General features: G+C 50.9%; 2 protein-coding genes across 2 annotated transcripts in view; one reads left to right on the top strand and one right to left on the bottom strand.

The window, feature by feature from the left end:
* The window catches only part of NXN (nucleoredoxin), a 68,763-nt gene extending 59,616 nt beyond the window's left edge, over positions 1 to 9,147 (top strand). Inside the window, exon 8 of the mRNA XM_088131310.1 lies at positions 6,126 to 9,147. Within this exon, the coding sequence (XP_087987436.1) occupies positions 6,126 to 6,308 (183 nt within the window). The 3' untranslated portion in view covers positions 6,309 to 9,147. The remainder of the gene's footprint in view (positions 1 to 6,125) is intronic.
* A 478-nt stretch (positions 9,148 to 9,625) lies between these two features.
* MRM3 (mitochondrial rRNA methyltransferase 3) lies at positions 9,626 to 18,991 on the bottom strand. The gene is made up of 4 exons (XM_007440096.4): positions 18,544 to 18,991; positions 16,125 to 16,369; positions 13,822 to 13,989; positions 9,626 to 12,079 (listed from the first exon to the last, which is right to left on the bottom strand). Exons 1-4 carry the CDS (start codon positions 18,843 to 18,845, stop codon positions 11,532 to 11,534), a joined length of 1,263 nt encoding a protein of 420 aa, XP_007440158.2. The 5' UTR covers positions 18,846 to 18,991; the 3' UTR covers positions 9,626 to 11,531.
* Positions 18,992 to 19,079: the final 88 nt, after the last annotated feature.

Below are 19,079 nucleotides of genomic sequence, written 5' to 3'. Positions count from 1 at the left end.
ATGGCAGGATCAGCCAAGGGAGTTCTAGAGGTCTACCACTGAACTACAATACCCAGAATTCCATGGAGGGAAAACTGGTCTCCCATTGTAGTGTAGAAGAAGAAAGATCATAATCGTTTTGGATAGCATGGGGCAACCAGTGGCTGATGTTGAAAAATCAGAAAGGAGGGTTGGGCCTGGTTAGAACTTGGATGGGAGACCGCCCAGAGATTGCAGGGCCTTAGGGTAGACTGGGAAGAAAACCATAAAGCAGGGTTTCTCAACCTCGGCCGCTTTAAGATGGGTGGACTTCAACTCCCAGAATTCCTCCAGCCAGCATGAGGTTGAGAAACCCTGCCACAAGGGAAGACAGCCATGGGAAGCCACTTCCAAATATTGCCCACCAAATGACATGGCCCAGCCACAGACTTGCTAACAGAGTGGAACCATCCATTGTGGAAATAGACTGGGATGTAGCTCTGGGTCACGATCCAGCAAAGCCATGATGTTTGGGTAGAAACAGAGAACCTTTTGCCGGCCGGGTGCGAGGCAGCATTTTGGAGAGATTCTGCCGCGAGAGGATCCACGATCTTCCCGGGGTCGGGAACCGCGTCTGAGCTGGTGTTCCCTTTTTCGAGTGCCCTTCAGCCTCCTTCAGGGCTCGCCCTTTCCGTTCTGAGGGCCGTGCCTCTCCTTTTCAGCCGGGGGGGGCACACGTCAGCCAGGAAGGTCCTCCCTGCTGCCCGCCCCTGGCGTTGGGGGGCCGCTGAGCATTCAGCCTAAGATGTCGCCCAGTTGGGAATCGCGCAGCCTCCATCTCCGTTTAAGCAAATGCCCCCTAGCCCATCAGCCCTTCCCTGCCTGCCCGGGACCACCAACCCCGTTTCCCACTCCTCTGTCCTCCTCCTCCTCCCGCCAAATGCTTGGAGACCCCCCCAGCTGGCTTGCCTCCCCGCCTGCCCGCCTGCTCCCGAGATGCCTGAATGTGTCTGTTGTTGGCAAAATGAATTCTAAAACAAAAGACCCTCTGCGCCCCTTCTCCCCCCCACGCCATCCTTCTCCTCTCCCCTTCCAACCAACCCCGTGGCCTGGATGCCTTAAAAAACACAGCCCTCCATTCATTCGCCCCACCATCTGCTTGCCGGCTCGCTGACGGAGAGCTGAATGACCCATTCATCAACCCCGCTGCGCCGGCTCCTCGACGCTCCACCCAGCCCTCCTTCGCGCCAGCCCTGCGAGGGGAAGGGGGATCCGGCCAGGTGGCCGGCCACAAGGAAGAGGCCACTGCGTGGACTGGCGGGGCCGGCTCTTCTGTAGCGGGTGGGGTGGCCTTTGCAGCGCGTGGCCTTGAAGTGAAGGAACGAGGGAGCCGAAAAAATTAAGAGGAGGGTCTGGAGCAGAGGTGCAAACCTGTTAGCTAGGAAGGATGGGGGGCGTGGGGTCATCCTCCCCAGAAACCAGCAACACCCCCCATCTCTGGGGAATCAACACAAGGACCATACAAGGGTGCGGAGCAAGGAAATCCCTTGGGGGAAATTTACCAGGTTTTTTATCCTAGGCTCTTCCAGGTTGGGTTGGGAATAGAGGGAGGGGAATCAAGGCCCTGGATTTCTGGATTTTGTCACCCGTTCGGCCCCCGGTGCACATCTCGGGTCTCCATGCTGGAGTCTCGGGTGCATCGGAGCATCTGTTCCAAGCTGGGGGGAAATGATGGCAAGCCAATTTTGGAGCCCCCCTTGACAGGTGCCCTGCCCTCTCACGGTTTGGAGCGCCAGGATTCGCACCCGCCATTTTGTAAGTGGGAGAGGAGCAGAGCAAGATGGACGGAGGTGGGTAGACGGCAGGCAGGACCCAGGCGAACCAGACAAAGCCGGGGGAAGATAATAAATTCGGCCATAAATTCTAGCAAGCCTCTTGCAGTTGGGAGTCTCGGTGAAAAGCCGCAGAAGGAAGCGAGGGCGAAGCGCCGGGGTGAGATTTATTTTTACTGACTTAAAATAAATCTAGGCTGCCTTTCCTGGCTTCAGAAGAGCTGACTGCAGAGAAGAACAATTCCACCGAAAAGCAAATTAAGGAAGGCCAGCGAGGACGGCCTGAAACGGAGGCCACAACCCCAAGTTCCCCAAAATTTTGTCAGGGCCCAAAACTGGAATGTGAGAAAAGGTCCAGACGAAGACCTGCATCTCAAGGCTCCTCCCAAATATTGGCACTAACGGGGCGTGGCAAACTAGGGGTTAGTGGAGGGTGTTCCGGGGGGCCTAGACAAAAGGCTCCCTCCTTGGTGGGTGCCAACTTGCCGGGGGAGCGAACATTGTGGCCAACCTTCAGACGAGCGGGAAAGGATGAAGGGAGACGCACCTCGCAAGGGTGTCGTGAGAGTCTAATGTTGGGATTGCAGAGCACACATAGAAGACCCTGTAGCATCTGTCTACCATCTCTCTCTCTCTCTCTCTCCTATCTCTGTCTATCAATCATCTATCATCTATCTGTATCTATCTATCTATCTATCTATCTATCTATCTATCTATCTATCTATCTATCTATCTATCTATCTATCTATCTATCTATCTATCTATCTATCTACTCTGTCTCCCAAATAAATAGAATTCTTTTGGTTAAGACTTCTCAAATTTTGCAGTGCTGTTGCCCCCCCCCCCATTTCCATGATTGACAAACCCACGTGTTCCCCCTCCCCGCTTCCGATGCACAAAACCAACGATTTCATTGGCACCAAGGCTGGACGCCTGGTTGGGCCTGCACAGGGCCGCGCTCTCGCCCCATCCCCTGGACGGCTACCCACCCCAGGCACGCTCATCAGGGGCACCTGGAACTGGATCCCTCTAGACTGTGTTCCCGCGCGGCCTGGACAAGCCCCTGTCCGGGCAGAGCAGGGTCAAGTCTCCTACCTGCAAACTCCCCCAAATTCCTGAAGTGCCCCCCTCCCTCAAGGTTGCTTCTGACTCCCAGCAGGTCAAGACTCACAGTTTCAGAGCTTTCCATGTCACTTGCTTAAATAGCCTGCAACGCCACCCCACGATATTATTATCCCCCTACTGCAGATCATAAGACTGAGGCTTGGGGAGGGGGAAAAACATTTGGCTCCGCCAACTGGAGAGCAAAATGGAGGTTTCGTTTAATATTTCCAAATTACTTGCTATTTTAGTTTAGGGAGCAGTTTTTGCTTGTTCTTCCGAAAAGCAGGGAATGAGGATAATAATAAACTTAATAAGCAGGATTGTTGCCGGCAGCACTGAGTCAAGACCAAAATAAAAGTTCTCTACTGTATGAGGAATGTAAGTTTAGCACGCAAATAGTTCTGTGCACATCTTACTTTGCATTGTTTTAGGAGGGGGCCTTGGGCTCTTTCTAGGGGTGCAAAAGATTCCTTTGCAACAGATACCTTGGGAAGGGGGAATGGCCTTTTGCTCCTCCTTTGCCATCAAGTCTTTCCTGTGCCCGGGGAGGACAGTCGCTCAGCCCAATGTTTGTGCTGCTGGAAATCGGCCCTTGGGTGGCACCGTCCGGGAGGTGCCCTGAAGGGCCTAAAAATGGAAGGATGGCGGCTACAGGGGGCTCGTGGGTCACCCAAGCCCAGGCCTTGTATGTTTCCAGGCCATTGTGCGTCTCGGCCATATGGACTAGAAACATGGGCATCTTGAAATGTAAGTTGAGGTTCTCAGGTTCCTGCAGAACGAATCATTGCAGTGTGCAACCGCAGCCTGTGTGTGTGGCTGGCTGGGGAATTCTGGGAGTTGAAGTCCACCCATCTGGTTGAGGAACCCTGGCTTAACTGTGAAGTGGGCCGAGAAGAAGGGAGGACTTGTTTCTGGAAGGGCCTCTCTGCCGCAGATCAGTGCTTTGCATTGATGGCAGAGCTGAGCGCGGGGTACCCAGCCGGACCCACAAAATAGTAGAAATGGAAAACTTGCCTGCGGGGTGGTGCTCCCCAGCGCAGCCAACGTGATGCCTTTTGGAACCTCAGAAGGAGGGAGATCTGTTTGGTCCTGCTGTTGGGTGTTCAGTGGTAGACGTTCACTGTCCATGGGGGCTCTGTTCTCTCATTCTCTGACCTAATGTAAGCGAGTTCCTGATATTCAATAATACGTGGCGTATTTTGGGAACGGGTGCTGACTTCGGGTCTGTCTCGCAAACAGCCTTGCAAAGGCGGGGAAGGCGTTTTTCTGAAAAAAATGTCCTTGTCGCCATTGTGGTTAACATAAGGATGCCCACGTTTTGCAAGCCGGGGGCTCCTGGAGTGGAGCCTGCTCCAAACAGTAGTGAATCTCACCAGGATAAACGCTAAACTTGATTTTGGTTCTGTTTCAGGGAAGTTAAATGAGGTCAATAGGGTGGCTGTGTTCTCCAGCCATGTGTTTTAAAACTCCCACCTCTTCGCACATAAACATAAAAATATAAGATAATGGGTTTTGAAAAATCTCAGGAGGTTGCCTCTGAGGTTTTCTAAGAAACCTTGTAGCTCTGAGTTGAGCATTTCTAAGTTGAGGCTGGAACTGGGAAGAGGTGAGTTCAAATCCATGCTCTAGAGCAGTGTTTCTCAACCTCAGCAGCTTTAAGATGAGTGGACCTCAACTCCCAGAATTCCCCAGCTAGCATTGCTGGCTGAGCAATTCTGAGAGTTGCAATCCACCCATCTAAAAGTTGCTGAGGTTGAGAAACACTGGGCTAGAGATAATTGTCTGATTTTGGGCCACTCGTTCACCTTACAGCTGAGTCTACCTCTCAGGTTTGTAGTTCTCAGGATAAAAATGATGGGAGTGGAATGTGCTGTTAAAGACAGGCAGGATTTAGAAGTTAAAAAAAAACAACTACTCCAGAAATGTATAAAATACTGCTTTATTGAGGCTTTGAGAAGCAAAGTATAAACAGGAGACTTTGCACAAAACAGGCGGAAGAGGCTTGAAGCCCCACCCGAGAAAGATAATAAAAGCAAATAATTTAAGCTTCGAATAAATCTGATGTTGAGAAATCTCTGCCAGGAGGAAAATCCAGAATTGAGGAGACCTAGATGCGGTCAGAGATTCTGCCTCGTGGCTGTCCCCAAACGGGGGATGATGCAATTTAAACCCGGCACTTGTAGACCGCAGGATGATCTCAGCCTTATCCTGGCGAAAGCTCTTTGTCTCCCTGGGGACGGGCACAGCTTGAGCGGCTATTTTTAAGGTGGACTTCTTCACCCCAACGTCCTCCGCCTGCGTGGAGATCTCAGCTTTTCGAATCAGCATCGTAAACTCGGGCGTGGCGTGCAATGTGGGGAGGGTGCCTGAAGCCGTCTGCCAAAAGGCAAGAGAACGGTGGCCGAATTAAGCTTGGGGGGGGGTGTCGCAGGGATGTCCAAAAAATGAATCTGGTCCTACGTTGATGAGTTTTATCTCCCATCTGGCTCCTGGACGTTTCTGCAGACTTGTAGAAAAATGGGTGGGGGAGGCTTTTCAGTAGAGAAATGCATTTCAAGCTGTTTCTGTACAGGGAAGAACCTACCTGTCTCCCCCTGCAAAAAATCAGGAGGAGCTTTTTATTAACGTCTGAATAAATTTTATTTTTTATTCGATTTCTTAAACGGCAGAAGCTGAAAGCCCCCTCCTATGGTCTCTCCCTGCAGAAAACTAGAATTGCAGGCCGATGTCTGGCTCCCTTTTAAAAGGTGGTCCAACGTCCATCAAGTCAAGGGGCCACATAGCAAAGCTTGAACCCCAAAAGTGGGCAGAGGAAGCCTGCCTGCTTTGGGAGGGGGGATCCAGGATTTTAAGGTGTGCCATAGGGGTCTTAAGCACCCACGAGGCTCCCTGCACTCATTTGGACACCCACACCCCTGCCCAAAGGCAGAAAAAAAATGGGTCTCACCCTTCTGGGGGTGCCAAAAGGAACACAAGCAGACTCTGGTTTGGGGTACCCTGATTTTGAAAACTAGGTGTTTTTAGCATTTTCTTGCAAGAATATTTCAACTGCTTAATGCTGGCTGGGGAATTCTGGGAGTTGAAGTCCACCCATCTTAAAGTGGCCAACGTGGAGAAACACGGGCTTAATGGTTTCACTTGTTTGCTTCTAATTATTCCTGTCGATGAGGACGTCATGCCCCAAACCACCTCTAATGGGATTTTTTTCCCCCTTCTGGCCCACCTACCCAGGACGACATGACTGATTCTCTTCGAGATTATACCAACCTGCCGGAAGCCGCCCCCCTCCTCACCATCTTGGACATGTCCGCTCGAGCCAAGTACGTTATGGACGTGGAAGAAATCACCCCTGAGATCGTGGAAGCCTTTGTGAACGACTTTCTCGCAGACAAGCTGAAACCTGAGCCCATCTAAAGCAGAGCCGAGGCAGGGAAGGGCGGTCTTTCCTCGCGCCTCCCTCCCTTCCCCACCTCTTGGACGCTACTGAAAAGCGGCCGGGTTGGTCCCGCGTTTGGGGCAGGCCAACCATGATCTCCTTGTGGTGCCTTGTTTTAACCCAGAATGATGTCTCCGTTCAATGCTCCCAAACTTTTTCCAGGTGCTGTCTGCAAGCAAGGGGGGTGGGGGGGTGGGAGGACTCCATGGGAAAGATTTTGCTTCGGGGAAAGGGGGCAGAGGTGCCAGGAGAACCGTGCCCCCGTGCCATCCAGACAGGGCAGGAAGGAGCATCTTCACTGCTCGCTGCAAGCGGTTTCAGCAGCTGCCCCGGGACGGATTCAGAAGTGACGCTTGAAGCGGCGAGCCAGTTCTATGTTCCTGCCTCCTCCTTGCCCCCCCGCCCGCTTTTAGGGAGGAAATGAAAACCTTTCTTTCTTCCATCCAGAGTAGAGAGCTTGGAGCAGCGGGGGAAGTGAGTCAACCCATCGAAATTATTGTTTAAAGATGGGTAAAGCAGAGGATTTACAGCAAGCTAAGCAGATGGAGGAGACAGTACGCAGGTCCCTTGTTGCAAAAGCTTCACTCTTCTCTGTTTGGTGGGGGGCAGGAAAAGTGTTTTAAGGGTCCTGACTCCCTCCCAGGGAATTGATGGGTTGGGTCCCCCTGTTGAACCCTGGTTCACTCAACCCGGTCTCCTAGCTTTGCTTGAGACACAGAATCCAAAACTGACCACCGAGTCTGGATTCACATGTGGTAAAGGTGGTCACTTGCTGGGTCTGTGTGTCTTGTGGACGCATCTTGGAGACAGAGGGGAGAGCAGAGTCCTCTAGCAAAAAGTGGGCACCTCTGAATTGCTGGGGCCTTTTCCTGGGGGTAGGGGGCGGCTTGGTGTTGCTGGGCACTCGTAGCTCAGATAGGTGATGCCAAAGCTCATTTGGGCCTGGGCACAGGGTCACCCATGCCAGGAGGTCATGAGACATGATGCAGATGGTGTAATGGGTATCGTTTGCACAATGAGGCACAGGGCGTCATTGTGGCTTGCACCGGATGCCCCCATGGGAGATTTAAGATGAGCTGCTGTGGATTTCTGGAAGGTGAGAAATCCCCAGGTGACTTTGCAGGAGTTATTTCGATGGTGCCATTTGAGAGCTGCGCCGAAAGATTTCTAGCTGCACAGCGAAAGATGTCATTGTTCCAGGGACTTTCCTGAACTTGGTCCTCCCTGCCCCCCAACTCATGGGGGAACCCCCCGATCTTTTTGAAGGTTGCAGTCTTAACCACTCTAAGCCATTAATTGTGATAACTATAGCAATTAGTTGAAATTGGCCCCTTTTTTTAAGCCAGGAGGTGCTATGGAATATTCACAAACATTCCAACTGCTGACTGAGGATTCTGGGAACTGTAGTCCCAACGCATACAGAGGGTGCCAAGCTGGGGAATACCTCCCAAAAATAACATCCAGGATGATTTATGTTTTTAGATATTTCTCCCTCCTTTCTTTTAAACCACATGAAATGCCTCTTTTTGCCTCTGTTCCCCACCTCTCGGTAGAACAATTCTCTATAGATAGGACTCTACCATGGACTCTGCTGATTTTTAGTCGGGGGGATTGGAATTAACACATCGTCTCCTCCTCCTCCTCTGGCTAAGTGGAAGTTGTAAAAACTGTACATGGTGATTGGAACTTTGTAATAAAAACTGTTCTAATAAACCATCGAGCCAGGAGTATACTGTATTTGGTTAAGAGATTCACCATTGCTGCCTTCTTCGTGGGTCTCCCATTTTAAAGTGAAAGGTTCCTTTCCAAAACAGAATTATTTGAGCTCACCCAGCATTTAAGACCGTCAAAGTTTAAATAAGCCCTGGAGATGGGCACGTGCTCCGTTGGCTTGTATTAATTTCTGTTGTTTCTAAAGTGTTCTCTAGGCCAGGCAAAGCTGCCTCGAGCCGCTGAACATGCTAAAAAAGGCACCAGGAACCCCAATTTCACTTCTTGGCTGGGTGTGTTTGTGGGAGTGCGACAGGAAGAATGCGAACATTTCTAACAACGCCTAAGCTGTGGCACTTTTCCCCTTTCTTTTTAGTTGCCCTTTTGCACATTAAAGGCAACATGGAATTATTATTAAACAAATTTAATGAAACTCCCACGCTCTGTGAGACTCCCAGCTGGTGATGAATGGCAAGGGGTGATGAGAAATGGCATTTTCCCTCACTCTGCCAAGACACAGAGGTCAGACCAAACGCGGGATCACCCCATTCCTGTTCTGTTGGACTTCCGCCTGCTGCCTTCTCTGTTGTGAGATCCCGCTGGTTCCCACCCTGATGGCATTCTGGAAGGCCTTGAAAACCAGCTGTCCTCCCAGGCCTTGGGTGGGTATGGTGAATGGGGACCCACCTTGGTTAGATGAGTTTCTGTATATGTAGCCTACTGACCTCCTTGTCATTTACATTTTCCCCGTGACCCTTTATGGAAGCGGAAGTTGAACTTTGAAGAAGCAGGAGAGGAAGAGTATGGATCCTTTGATCTCGGGTGTTGGAGAAGAATCCTGAGAAGGCCATGGACAGCCAAGAAAACAAACTGATGGGTCATGGAACAAATCAACCCAGACGTCTCCCTCGAGGCACGGATGACCAGTGATCCTACTTTGGGATCATTATGGGAAGACCCAGCTCTGATGCTGGGAAAGGTGGAAGGAAAAAGAAGAGGACGACCAGCAGCAAGGGGGAGGGACTCAGTTTGAGGGGCGACGAGGGCACCGTTGGAAGAGCTGAAGGACCAGGTTGGAGACAGATCCTCCTGGAGAAGGTCTATCTAGGTCAGTGTTTCTCAACCTTGGCAGCTTTCAGATGGGTGGACTTCAACTCCCAGAATTCCCCAGCCAGCAAGGCTGGCTGGGGAATTCTGGGAGTTGAAGTCCACCCGTCTGAAAGCTGCCAAGGTTGAGAAACACTGACCTAGGTGGTCTCTAAGAGTCAACAACTTGATGGCAGATCATCATTTACATTGCATTGTGCATCTGTTTTTAATTCTTGCCGGTTTGATATTGCGAGCCGCCCAGAGTAATTTCGGAGTCGGGCCGCACCTCAATCTAATAACCTAAACCAGTAATAACCCAGAGGGCTGTGGGTGGCTTGTTTCGCCTAGCACTACAGCGAACACGTCGCCACCTCCTGGCAAGGAATAGCTCTGGTCTGCAAAGCCCCCAAAGGAAAGTCGAACGACGAAATATTTGGGAAAGGTTACGGCGACTCAGCCCAGGTGGGGAGAAACCCGGGAAGAAGCGTTTCAGATGATTCAGAGCGACTCCACCTTAATTAACTCGCAGGAAACGGGGCTGGGAAATGCCTCTTGCGGTTTCCGAGCGTCTGTATTTAGCCCAAGATGAAAATCCCTCACTGAAATCTAGGCTGGTCTCAGTTCTTTGATCTTGCCCAGCTGCACTGGCCTCGTTATTTTTTCTTAAATTTTCAGAGCTAACCTCTGCGTGCGAGGCTTGGATATTCCAAAACAAAAACAAAAAAAGCCCACCAAAATGAGCGATCACCGGATTGTAGGGGACGCAAAGGAGGAAGAAATGCTTCCTCTGCTAAAACTGCAGTCCCAAAAGGTTAAGACAGATGTTCAGCCGAGGGGGCAGGTGACCCGACAAGCTACAGAGGCACCTCTTCCCTGTATATAAACTGGCTTGCAGAGAACATGGACAAAACCAGAGCTTATTTATGTATCTAGTTCAACAAAAGAGAACAACTCCCTAAAATTGCTTTTCAGTGGGAAGAGGCGTTCGGGTCTGGGGAGACGTTTAGCGTGCTAAAATGCACGGGGGATAGAGATTCAGGGCAAAAAGAGGGTGGGGGGCACGACAAAAGCCTTTTTTCCAAAGCTTACAATGGAAAGACCTTCGAAGCTCAGCAAAGGAAGGGCTGTTCAATACAAGGGAAAATGGTGAAAAGTGGAAAGTGACCTTGCACTCCTGAACAAACAAGGCCAAATTTGGGAGTGAAGCAGCAAGCGAGGCTGGCCAGGTTTTTGGCAAAGGATCAGAGAGAAGGAGTGATGTCACCACGTGCTTTGCCGGGGCCAGCGAATTCTGTGTGCTGCAATATAAACTTTTTCTGCTAGAAAAGACCCAGAAGGATCCAGATTCTTTTGTACACGTTGGCAGGCGCAGCCCGGGAACTTTTGTCTTCGCCAGCTCGGCGGCCTAAACAACTTTTGTCAGCTTTGGACTTCCAAACAAAAGGAGTGGATGAAAGTCGTTCTAAAAAACAGGTGACAGTGAGAAGAACGAACTGGACTGCTAAAGAAACCCAGGTCATAAGCTATGTTTGGGGAAACTTTGACAAGCGTAGGGGGAAAGCCCTCAGCTGCCAGCTCTTGAAATGAGCAGAGTTAACCCATCAAGGACTAAGCGACGGTGGCATTTCTCCCAGTGTGCTAATCTTCTGCATGCAAGAGGCCGTTTGCGGGTTTTGACCCTGGAGGGATTGTCGACGCGTCCTGCTTCCCGTGAAGCCGCACAACTGGGCGAGTTGGGTGGGTCGCCACAGAAAGTTTATTACATTGTAGGAGGAGAGCGGTGTGGGCCTATGGCAGCAGAAAATAGTCTGGGAGCCCCTTATCTGACTAAAACATTTTATTGAAAGGCATAAGCTCCCGTGAGCCGCAGCCCGCTCCATCAGATGCACTGCATCACGGATGTTTATGCCTTTTGAGAAGGTTTGTTAGCGGGCCAAGGGGCTACCTGGCTCCTTCTGAATGTTTGTTGGGAAACCTTGCCCAATCTTTTCTTGACCTTGGCAAGGAAGTGTGTAAATGCCTGACTCAGAACTGCACAACCCCCTTTCCAACACCTCCCATCCTCTTCCCCTCGCTTGGCTGCCAAAAATTGTCCCATTTAGCCAGAGAGAAAGGACAGAGACGGATGGGGGTGGGGGAGAATCCGTACGTGTGTGTGTGTGTGAGAGAGAGAGAGAGAGAGAGAAGTCAAGTGCACCATCCAGGATGGTGCGATCAAAGCCTCACGTGTAAAAAGAAGTGGGGGCAGAGCTTTGATTACCTAATTGCAGTCACCTTCCTGACTTTTTGGACTCCCCCCGATGACCCACGGAATCCTAGAGCAGCAGACCCTGAAATGGGGACCGCTCAGAGAGACCATACTTGTTGCGAAAAAAGAACAATTCACGCCAGGATTCCAGTCCTCAAAGTTTTAACTGGAGCCCAGCAGCACTGCCCTCCTTGACCAGCAATTGCCTCTTGGCCTCAAAGAGAAGAACGCTGGCAGCCATAGCAGAATTCAAGCTTTCCACGCCTGGGATCACCGGGATGGCGAGCTGCTTCCCTCTGCTCCTGTGGGCCAGATTTCTGGCTTCAGCGCTTACCCCGTGGGTCTCCCCGCCAACCACTATGGCTCCGGGAGCATCCATCCACGGCTCGTAATAAGGTTGGACTTGCAGCAAGTCTGTTTCTTCCTCCTCCTCCTCCTCCTCCTGGCTCCCTTTGGATGGGGCTGGCTGGGCCTTTCGGTTGGGGGGCCTGGGGGTCCAGCCCCTGCAAGCAGCCTGACCTGGGGAAGCCCGTTCAGCCTCCGTTTGGGGGCGCTCGGGGGAGCTCTCAGCCACGTGGATGCAGCTTTTGGTGGGCAGGTAATTGGGGACGAGTTCCCACTCCACGTTGGAGATGATGGGGATTCGGAAATGAGCTCCCATCCCCGCCCGAAGCACTTTGGGTTCCCACGCATCAACGCAGCCTGGAGAAGGGAAGGAGGAAAAGGGTGAGGTGACAGGGGGACCCTCACGAAGAACCCACCAGAGATAGAGCTGGGTTCATGCAGCGCACTAGGCCTGGCTAAAACCTCAGAGTCTGGTTTGTGTGTTGGAACCACACACTGTCCTGGCTTGTTGGGGGAACTGGCCATCCATCTTCCGGTTCAATGTTTCTCAGCCTTGGCAACTTTAAGCTGCATGGACTTCAACTCCCAGAAGTTGGGAGTTGAAGTCCTCTCATCTTAAAGCCTGCTGCTGGCTGGGGAATTCTTGGAGTTGAAGTCCATGCAGCTTAAAGTTGCCAAGGCTGAGAAACACTGTTCTGGTTTATTTGGCTGGGCATCACAAGACAGCCAGGGAGTTGCGTGAGCCCAAACGTATTCATTGATTTATGTGACTGATCTAGCCGCCCAGTGCACCAACATAATTCTAGGCAGTGTACCAAGATTAAAACCAAAGGAACAATAACACTGTGTATAAACCATTATATCAAAATAAACCAAGTGCATGGGGTTAAAAAAAACCCACTTCAGGCTTAAAACTATAATTAAACAGTGAACAAATGGGGGTCGCTCAACCTCCCGGCCCAAATGCCTGGGGGAACATCCAGGTCTTTCATGCCTTGCGAAAGGCTAACAAGGGGTTGGGACTGTCCAGATCTCAGGAGGATGACGTTCCACAGGGCAGGCCCTGGACAGAGGGGGCATTCGGGGCCTTCAGTGTGAATCCTGCCTAAGTCCACTCTTACAAGGCCGTCTCAAAGACAAGGCTGCAATTCCAATCAGCTTGCTGCCTCGTCAACAGGACTGTAGGCCAGAAGAAGCTGGTAGAGACCCTCTACTTTCTTTGTGAGGCTCTTTACCCAGGCCCTGGGGGAGAGCGGTGGGAGCCTTGCACGGTTGTCGGGGTGTCCTGGGAGGAGGTTTTTAGTTTTCATGTTATGACTTTGATGGTTTTAAGGCTCTGTAGTTTTGCTGTTGTTCTGAGCCAGAGTTGTGCCTTAAGAAGGGTGGCCATACAAATCTTTTAAATAACTAAGTTGGTGCCCCAAAACTGAATTTCAGAGGGAACATGCCTCTAAATCCACGCTGCTACGAAACTGAGCAAAAGAGAACTATGGATCCCTGTCTAAACTGTGAGTTCCTCAGCATTATTTCTCAACCATGGCAACTTCAAGATGAGTGGACTTCAACTCCCAGAATTCCCTAGCCAGCAGCAGGCTTTAAGATGAGTGGACTTCAACTCCCAGAATTCTCTAGCCAGCATGTTTTAAGATGTTCAGCTCCCAGAATTTCCCATGCTGGCTGGGGAATTCTGAAGTTAAAGACCCACATATCTTAAAGTCACTAAGGTTGAGAAACGCCGCTCTAGAGTATCCCCAGACTGAGTGAAGCCCCTGAAGCATGCTGGGATAGCTCTTCCTCACAGTTCCTCTTCAAAGCAGGTGTACAGAAGTAAAACATTATTTCTACCTCTTTAAAAATGGGAGGTATGGAAATCATGCAGGTCAGGACCCCTGCTCACACTCAGCTCACAAATCCTCATCTCCTTTGCACGGGGAAGAATGAAACCTTCCCCTGAAATTGCCAAGCAGAGTCCTGACTTTTGCAAGAGGAGATCCACCCCTCTCCCCTCTGCCCTTTTCCCCCTTCCCACCCCACAGAGGAAGAGCTGGTCAAAATCCAGCCGGCTTCTCCCCCCGCTGTGCCCAGTGGCTGCTCCCCACCTTTCACAAGCAGCACGCTGCAGCAGCCGGCTCCAGCCGCTGAGCGCAGGATGGTGCCCAGGTTTCCAGGGTCCCGAATGTTGTCGCAGATCAGCGTGAGGGGCAGGGCGTGCTCCGGCGGGACTTCTGGGTACGTCATTTTGGAGTGATGGGGCATGGCGAAAATCCCTGTTAGAAACCAAGAGAGGCAGGGGATGACTAGCAATCCTAGCTAGAAGGGGAAGAGAAAGCTGGGAGGGGAGAGAACCAGGCATTGGTCCTTCCCCAGCTGCAGATGCTCAATCACCCTCTCTCTGCCCAGCCTACTTCACAGGGCTGTTGTTCTGGGAAAATAGAAGGTGGGAGTTCTATATATACTGCCTTGCGTTCCTGAAGAAAAAGTAGGTTTATAAGTTTAAGAGATAAGAGAGCCAGGGTGGGGGAGTGGGGAAGGACTGGACTAGAAGCAGAGAGACGCAGGTTCAAGTCTTCCCTCAGTCACAGAAGCTCCCTAGGGACTTTGCCAGTCCCTCTACATAGCCTACCTCACAAGGCTGTTGTTGGATACAGACTGGAGAGATCCACGTTCTAGGGCCCCCTCAGCCTTGGAAGCCCCCTGGGGGACTCTGGGACGGTCCCTCTCAGCACAACCTACCTCATGGGGTTGTTGTTGTGAGAAGAAAACATCTCTTCACTTGGATATCAGGGCCTACTTAATAAAAGTACTAAACTGAATGAACGGAATGAGCAAGGGGATCGTTCTCCCAGAGAGGAGATGCTGAGATTATGCATCTCAGAGACTAAGAGCCCAAAACTGGGGGGGGGGAGGACCCACACCTTGGTGACTTGCCCAGGAACCCAAATTGTTTCTGTTCATTGACAACAGAGATAGTCTCTGTTCACTATCTCAGAGACGGTGTAGCTGCCCTGCTGACCTAGTAGGAAGTGAGAAATAACAAGATGGTTGCCCAGACGGGTTTATCAAAAACACGCCAACGTCGTATGCTGTGATGTACACTGGGTCTGCCTTTGTCTTGTCTTCAAAATGTAGTGGGCCAAAGGCGTATATAGGATGTGGCTCGGCTTTGGCTCAAAAGCTGCTCGACACGCTGCCAATGCTTTGCTGGGAGCCTGTTTGTGGTTTGCATGCTTAATAAATCTGTAATCTTCAAAGGGGTTGGGTTGCTTTAGGTGAGCCGTGTTTTGTCCGAGGGGGAACATCAAGAGGGTAGGTCAGTTTTAATCTCACAGCATCCATTTATGGCTTTCTCAGTCTTATTTCTGGCCTAAGAATACCTTACCAAGATTGTCCGATGCCTCACAATTGCTTTTCCTCCACTCTAGCCCTAACCCCTAACCCCTCCACTCTCCTGCACTGCTTGAAGGCCCCGCTGCCCACCATTTCCCTCCCACTCCGTAATCTTCTCTGCAATCTCCCAACCAGGCTCCTGAACCCTAAGATGCTGCCCCCCAACTCCACCTCCCATTCTTGATGCTCCAACTTTCATTCCAACAAGGGAGGGCTTTTGGGACACGAAACAGCCTTCCTTTTGGGATGCGACCGAGACTCACTCAATTTTTCAACCGCTGTGGACACACTGCCTGCAGCTTAGGGCAGCTGTAGCCCCAAATTCTTGAAGGGGCTGGCTGGAGAAAAAGCAGAGATTGTCCTGACTCTGCATTCCCCAGAAGCCTTCCCATCTCTTCCATGATTCAACAGATCAAGGGTTCAAACGTAAGCACCACAGAGAGGCTGCTGCATCTTTTCCACCTACAGCCTCAGCTTCAGAGGACCCCAGCAAGGCAGAGGGATGGGGCAGAATGGCTTCCAAACTTTCTCTCTCTCCAGCGTTCAGAAATTTGTTCGCAACACCGAAACAAGAGCTAAGGGCACATCTTCTCTCTAAAAGCCACAAACTGTTTTCTCTGTGTCAGGCTGGGATCCACCTGCCCAGCTTCATTCTGCAAGAATCTCCTGGTTAGCCAATCCGCAGTGGCTCCACAGTCCTTAGCCAGAGGCCCTGTGGACCAGCCTGAAGGCAAAAGCCCAAAGGAGGGACATGAGGTGTGACGAGCCCGCAAGAATTTTTATCAAAGTTTCCCAAGACGTCGCTCCTAGCTTTAACTACTGGAAAGCAGCCAGCTGCAAAGTGATTTATATTCACTGCTTTGAAAAGAGCAGCAGACTGATTGCTCAACAAAGAAAAAAAATGAGCAAGGCCCAAGAGAGTCTTCTCAGGCAGTTCCCATGAGATCCTACTCAGCCAGGCTGCTAACCCGGGGACAAATTCATCCGCAGCTCTCCGATTTCCACTGGGACTTACCTATCAACCCCTGTGGAGTGATGACATCTGACCAGATCTTGATGTCACTGAATTTCACTTTGACGAGGGTGGCCCCTTTGAGCTTGGCTGCCGGCAGTAGCTTCAGGTTCTCCATCATGCTAAAGAAGATCATCTGGGGAACGGCCCCAGCTTCCAGAGCATCAGTAATGAGCCTCCGGCCTTCCAGGAGAATTTTCCCATGCTTCTCGCGAAACGTCCTCGACTTGGCAAGGGTCACCAATTTGCTGTTGGGAAAAAGGGGGTCTGTGAAAGTGCCCATGGAGGGATAGGGCATCAACAAAGAAGAACAAGAGAAGGTAGTCAACCACCCAAAATCAGACAATTGGCATTGATCAGGCTGCAGGGAAGCAGTGATGAACTTGCCAACCTTGGAAGAATAGTTAAGATGCTGGACTAGGAGACTCACATTTATCATCTGTTTTGCATCTTCTTTTCTAAGCACATGGAAGTCATCCTTCAGATTCCACCATGACCACTTCAAGACCCACTCAGAGCTTGGATGGTGGCCAGCTCTTAAGCAAAACCCACTTCCTCACGGTCATTCTTGAGATTCAGCAGCTCAAACCATCGCCCTCCTCAAGTGATAAGATGGGAGTTGAGTCATGCAAAAAGCTGAATGTAGGTTCTAGCAGAGGGGAAAGGAAGTGAGCCTGTAGATGAGTTCTCATCAGAAGAACTAACTGTCTTTGGAAACTTTCAGAAACGTCTCACTTTTTCTCAATTAATATGGATTTCACTTAGTGTAGAGCAGTGTTTCTCAATCTTGGCAACTTTAAATTCCCAGCCAGTACGCTATAAGACACATGGACTTCAATTACCAGAATTCCCCAGCAAGCATGCATGGGGAATTCTGGGAGTCGAAGTCCACACACCTTAAAGTTGCCATGGTTGAGAAACACTGGTGTAGAGTGTAGAGGAGATTATGCAGGAGCTGTTAAGGGAAAATAAAAGACAACTCAGCTCTGGAAAAAGGGGAGGCATGAGAAAAACTCAACATAACCCCCACTTGATTCTCTCTGGTATAAGTGGGGGGGGGGGGCGGGGAGAGAAACTCTGACAGGCTTTCAAAATTCAGTTATCACACCCTATTACAATAAAGTAGTGCTCCTGGATTCCTTGTGATGTCCATTTCCTGACTGGGCTTATCTCAAGGGAGTGACTCTTAGAGGCTTAAAGCAGAGCATGATTCTCCAGCGTACACCATGAAGCTCTCTGAAGGTTTTACACTCACTCTTGCAATCCCCTGCCAATGGTTTTCTTTGTTTGGGAGCTGAAATCTAAGATGTTTAGAGGGTACTAGTTGTCCAGTTGCAGGGGGGGGGTCAAAAAAGTCAAGCTGGCAGCTGTGACCTCTTGACCTCACCCCTTTTTACACACACTGCAACTGCCATCTTGAATTTTTTTTACCTCCCCGGACACCACCCAATTTTGGTTCAGCCTCTGGCACTTTAAAAAGGTTACGTAAGAGATGAGTGAGTGGAATGACATTCAAAGGGGATGAGACCATATTTTTTCCACCTTGGGGACACGGTTCACAATTTTTCCCCTTTATATTAAAAAAAAATCCAAACTTTTCTAGGGTTTAGAAGGGTTCTGTGCATTTTCCACCTGCAAAGGCTGGGAAGCCATTCTTGGCCTCAGGAGACTGTGAGCCCCCAGACCCAAAAGAAGAGGAGGAGGAGGAGGAGGAATGGCGGCTGCTGCTAAGTTGTTACCCAGCACAGACCAGATCCCTGATCCGGATCCAAACCTTAACCGTCACACACCAGCTACAGTTTGCATCTTACTGGGAGATATAAATGAAATTGGTTTCCCCCCTTATTGGCAATCCTGGGAGTTACTTCTTTTCTGATTTTGACCTGATTTTTTTGGGTGGGGGGGTGCGTTTAAACCACGGTCAACCAACTGCACACACACGGCTTGTTTTCACTCCAAAATATTTCATAGAAATGGAATTGAGAGTAATATGTAACCAGATAAAGAACATGGGCTTTTCTCAGACGGCTGGCTGGAGATACGTTGGACTGCAATTCCCCCTGTTGCAGGCCAGCAAGGGTGTAGTCCAACATCCCTGGTGTTGCCGGCTGGGGAGTGAGGGGTATAGTTGGAAATCAGGGATTGGAGTCCAACACGTCAGCTTCGGCACCAGGATGGGAAAAGACGGAGGGAAATGAACGCGATCGGTGGATTTTTCAGCAAAGAAAGAAAATTATAGCTTTCTCCGCCTCGATTCCTTCACTACAACTCCCAGAAAACATTGCGGGAGATCACAGCCCACGTGACTCAGCACTTTCACCCCGAAGGACGCCGGAATTCGTGGTTCGCGCCTTCCATTTCGTCCACTCCCCCCAGCAGCCCGCATTACAGCGCCCAGGATGCTCTGCGCGAACGAGGTTACCTCAGCCTCTTCTCGTTGGGTTCGGCCCGCTCATAGCGCAGCTCCGCCTCCTTGGGTTCCGGTTCCGGCTTGCGCTCCTTAGCGGGCGCTTTTGGGAGGGAACTGGCTTTAACCTTGGAGGGGACGATCCGCTGCTGCTCCTGCGCCTGCGCGACCGAAGGCAGCACACGGAGAGGTTTCCTTCTTAGCCCGCGAACCCCGCGGCGGCTCCCAACGCTAACCCGACCCGGCGTCAAGAGCAGAGGAGCCCACGCTTGCCTGAACAGGGCCGCCATCTTGCTTGCGGGCGGAAGTATCCACATCTGCGAGGCTTACGGATAATCTCGCGGGATTCCTATGCCAAGCCGGCTGCCGGTGGTCTCGACCAGAATAAAATGGCTCCGCTCAGCCATAGAGGCAATGCTATAGAGCGGCACAAAAACAGCCGGAACTTCCGGTTAGAAATAGGCAGCTCCTCTTGCTGTGATTATCTTTGGCAAGAGAGATATAACAATGTGTACTGTATGGCGCTTCTAGGCGAACAGCAAGTCGGGCAA

The sequence above is a fragment of the Python bivittatus genome, unplaced genomic scaffold (genome assembly GCF_059951505.1).
Source record: "Python bivittatus isolate LINGU-HERP-01145 unplaced genomic scaffold, Pbiv_v1 ctg000940_np1212, whole genome shotgun sequence".
NCBI classification, from domain to species: domain Eukaryota; kingdom Metazoa; phylum Chordata; class Lepidosauria; order Squamata; family Pythonidae; genus Python; species Python bivittatus.
Note: the sequence above shows the minus strand (reverse complement) of the source record. Positions and strands in the feature narration are given on the sequence as shown.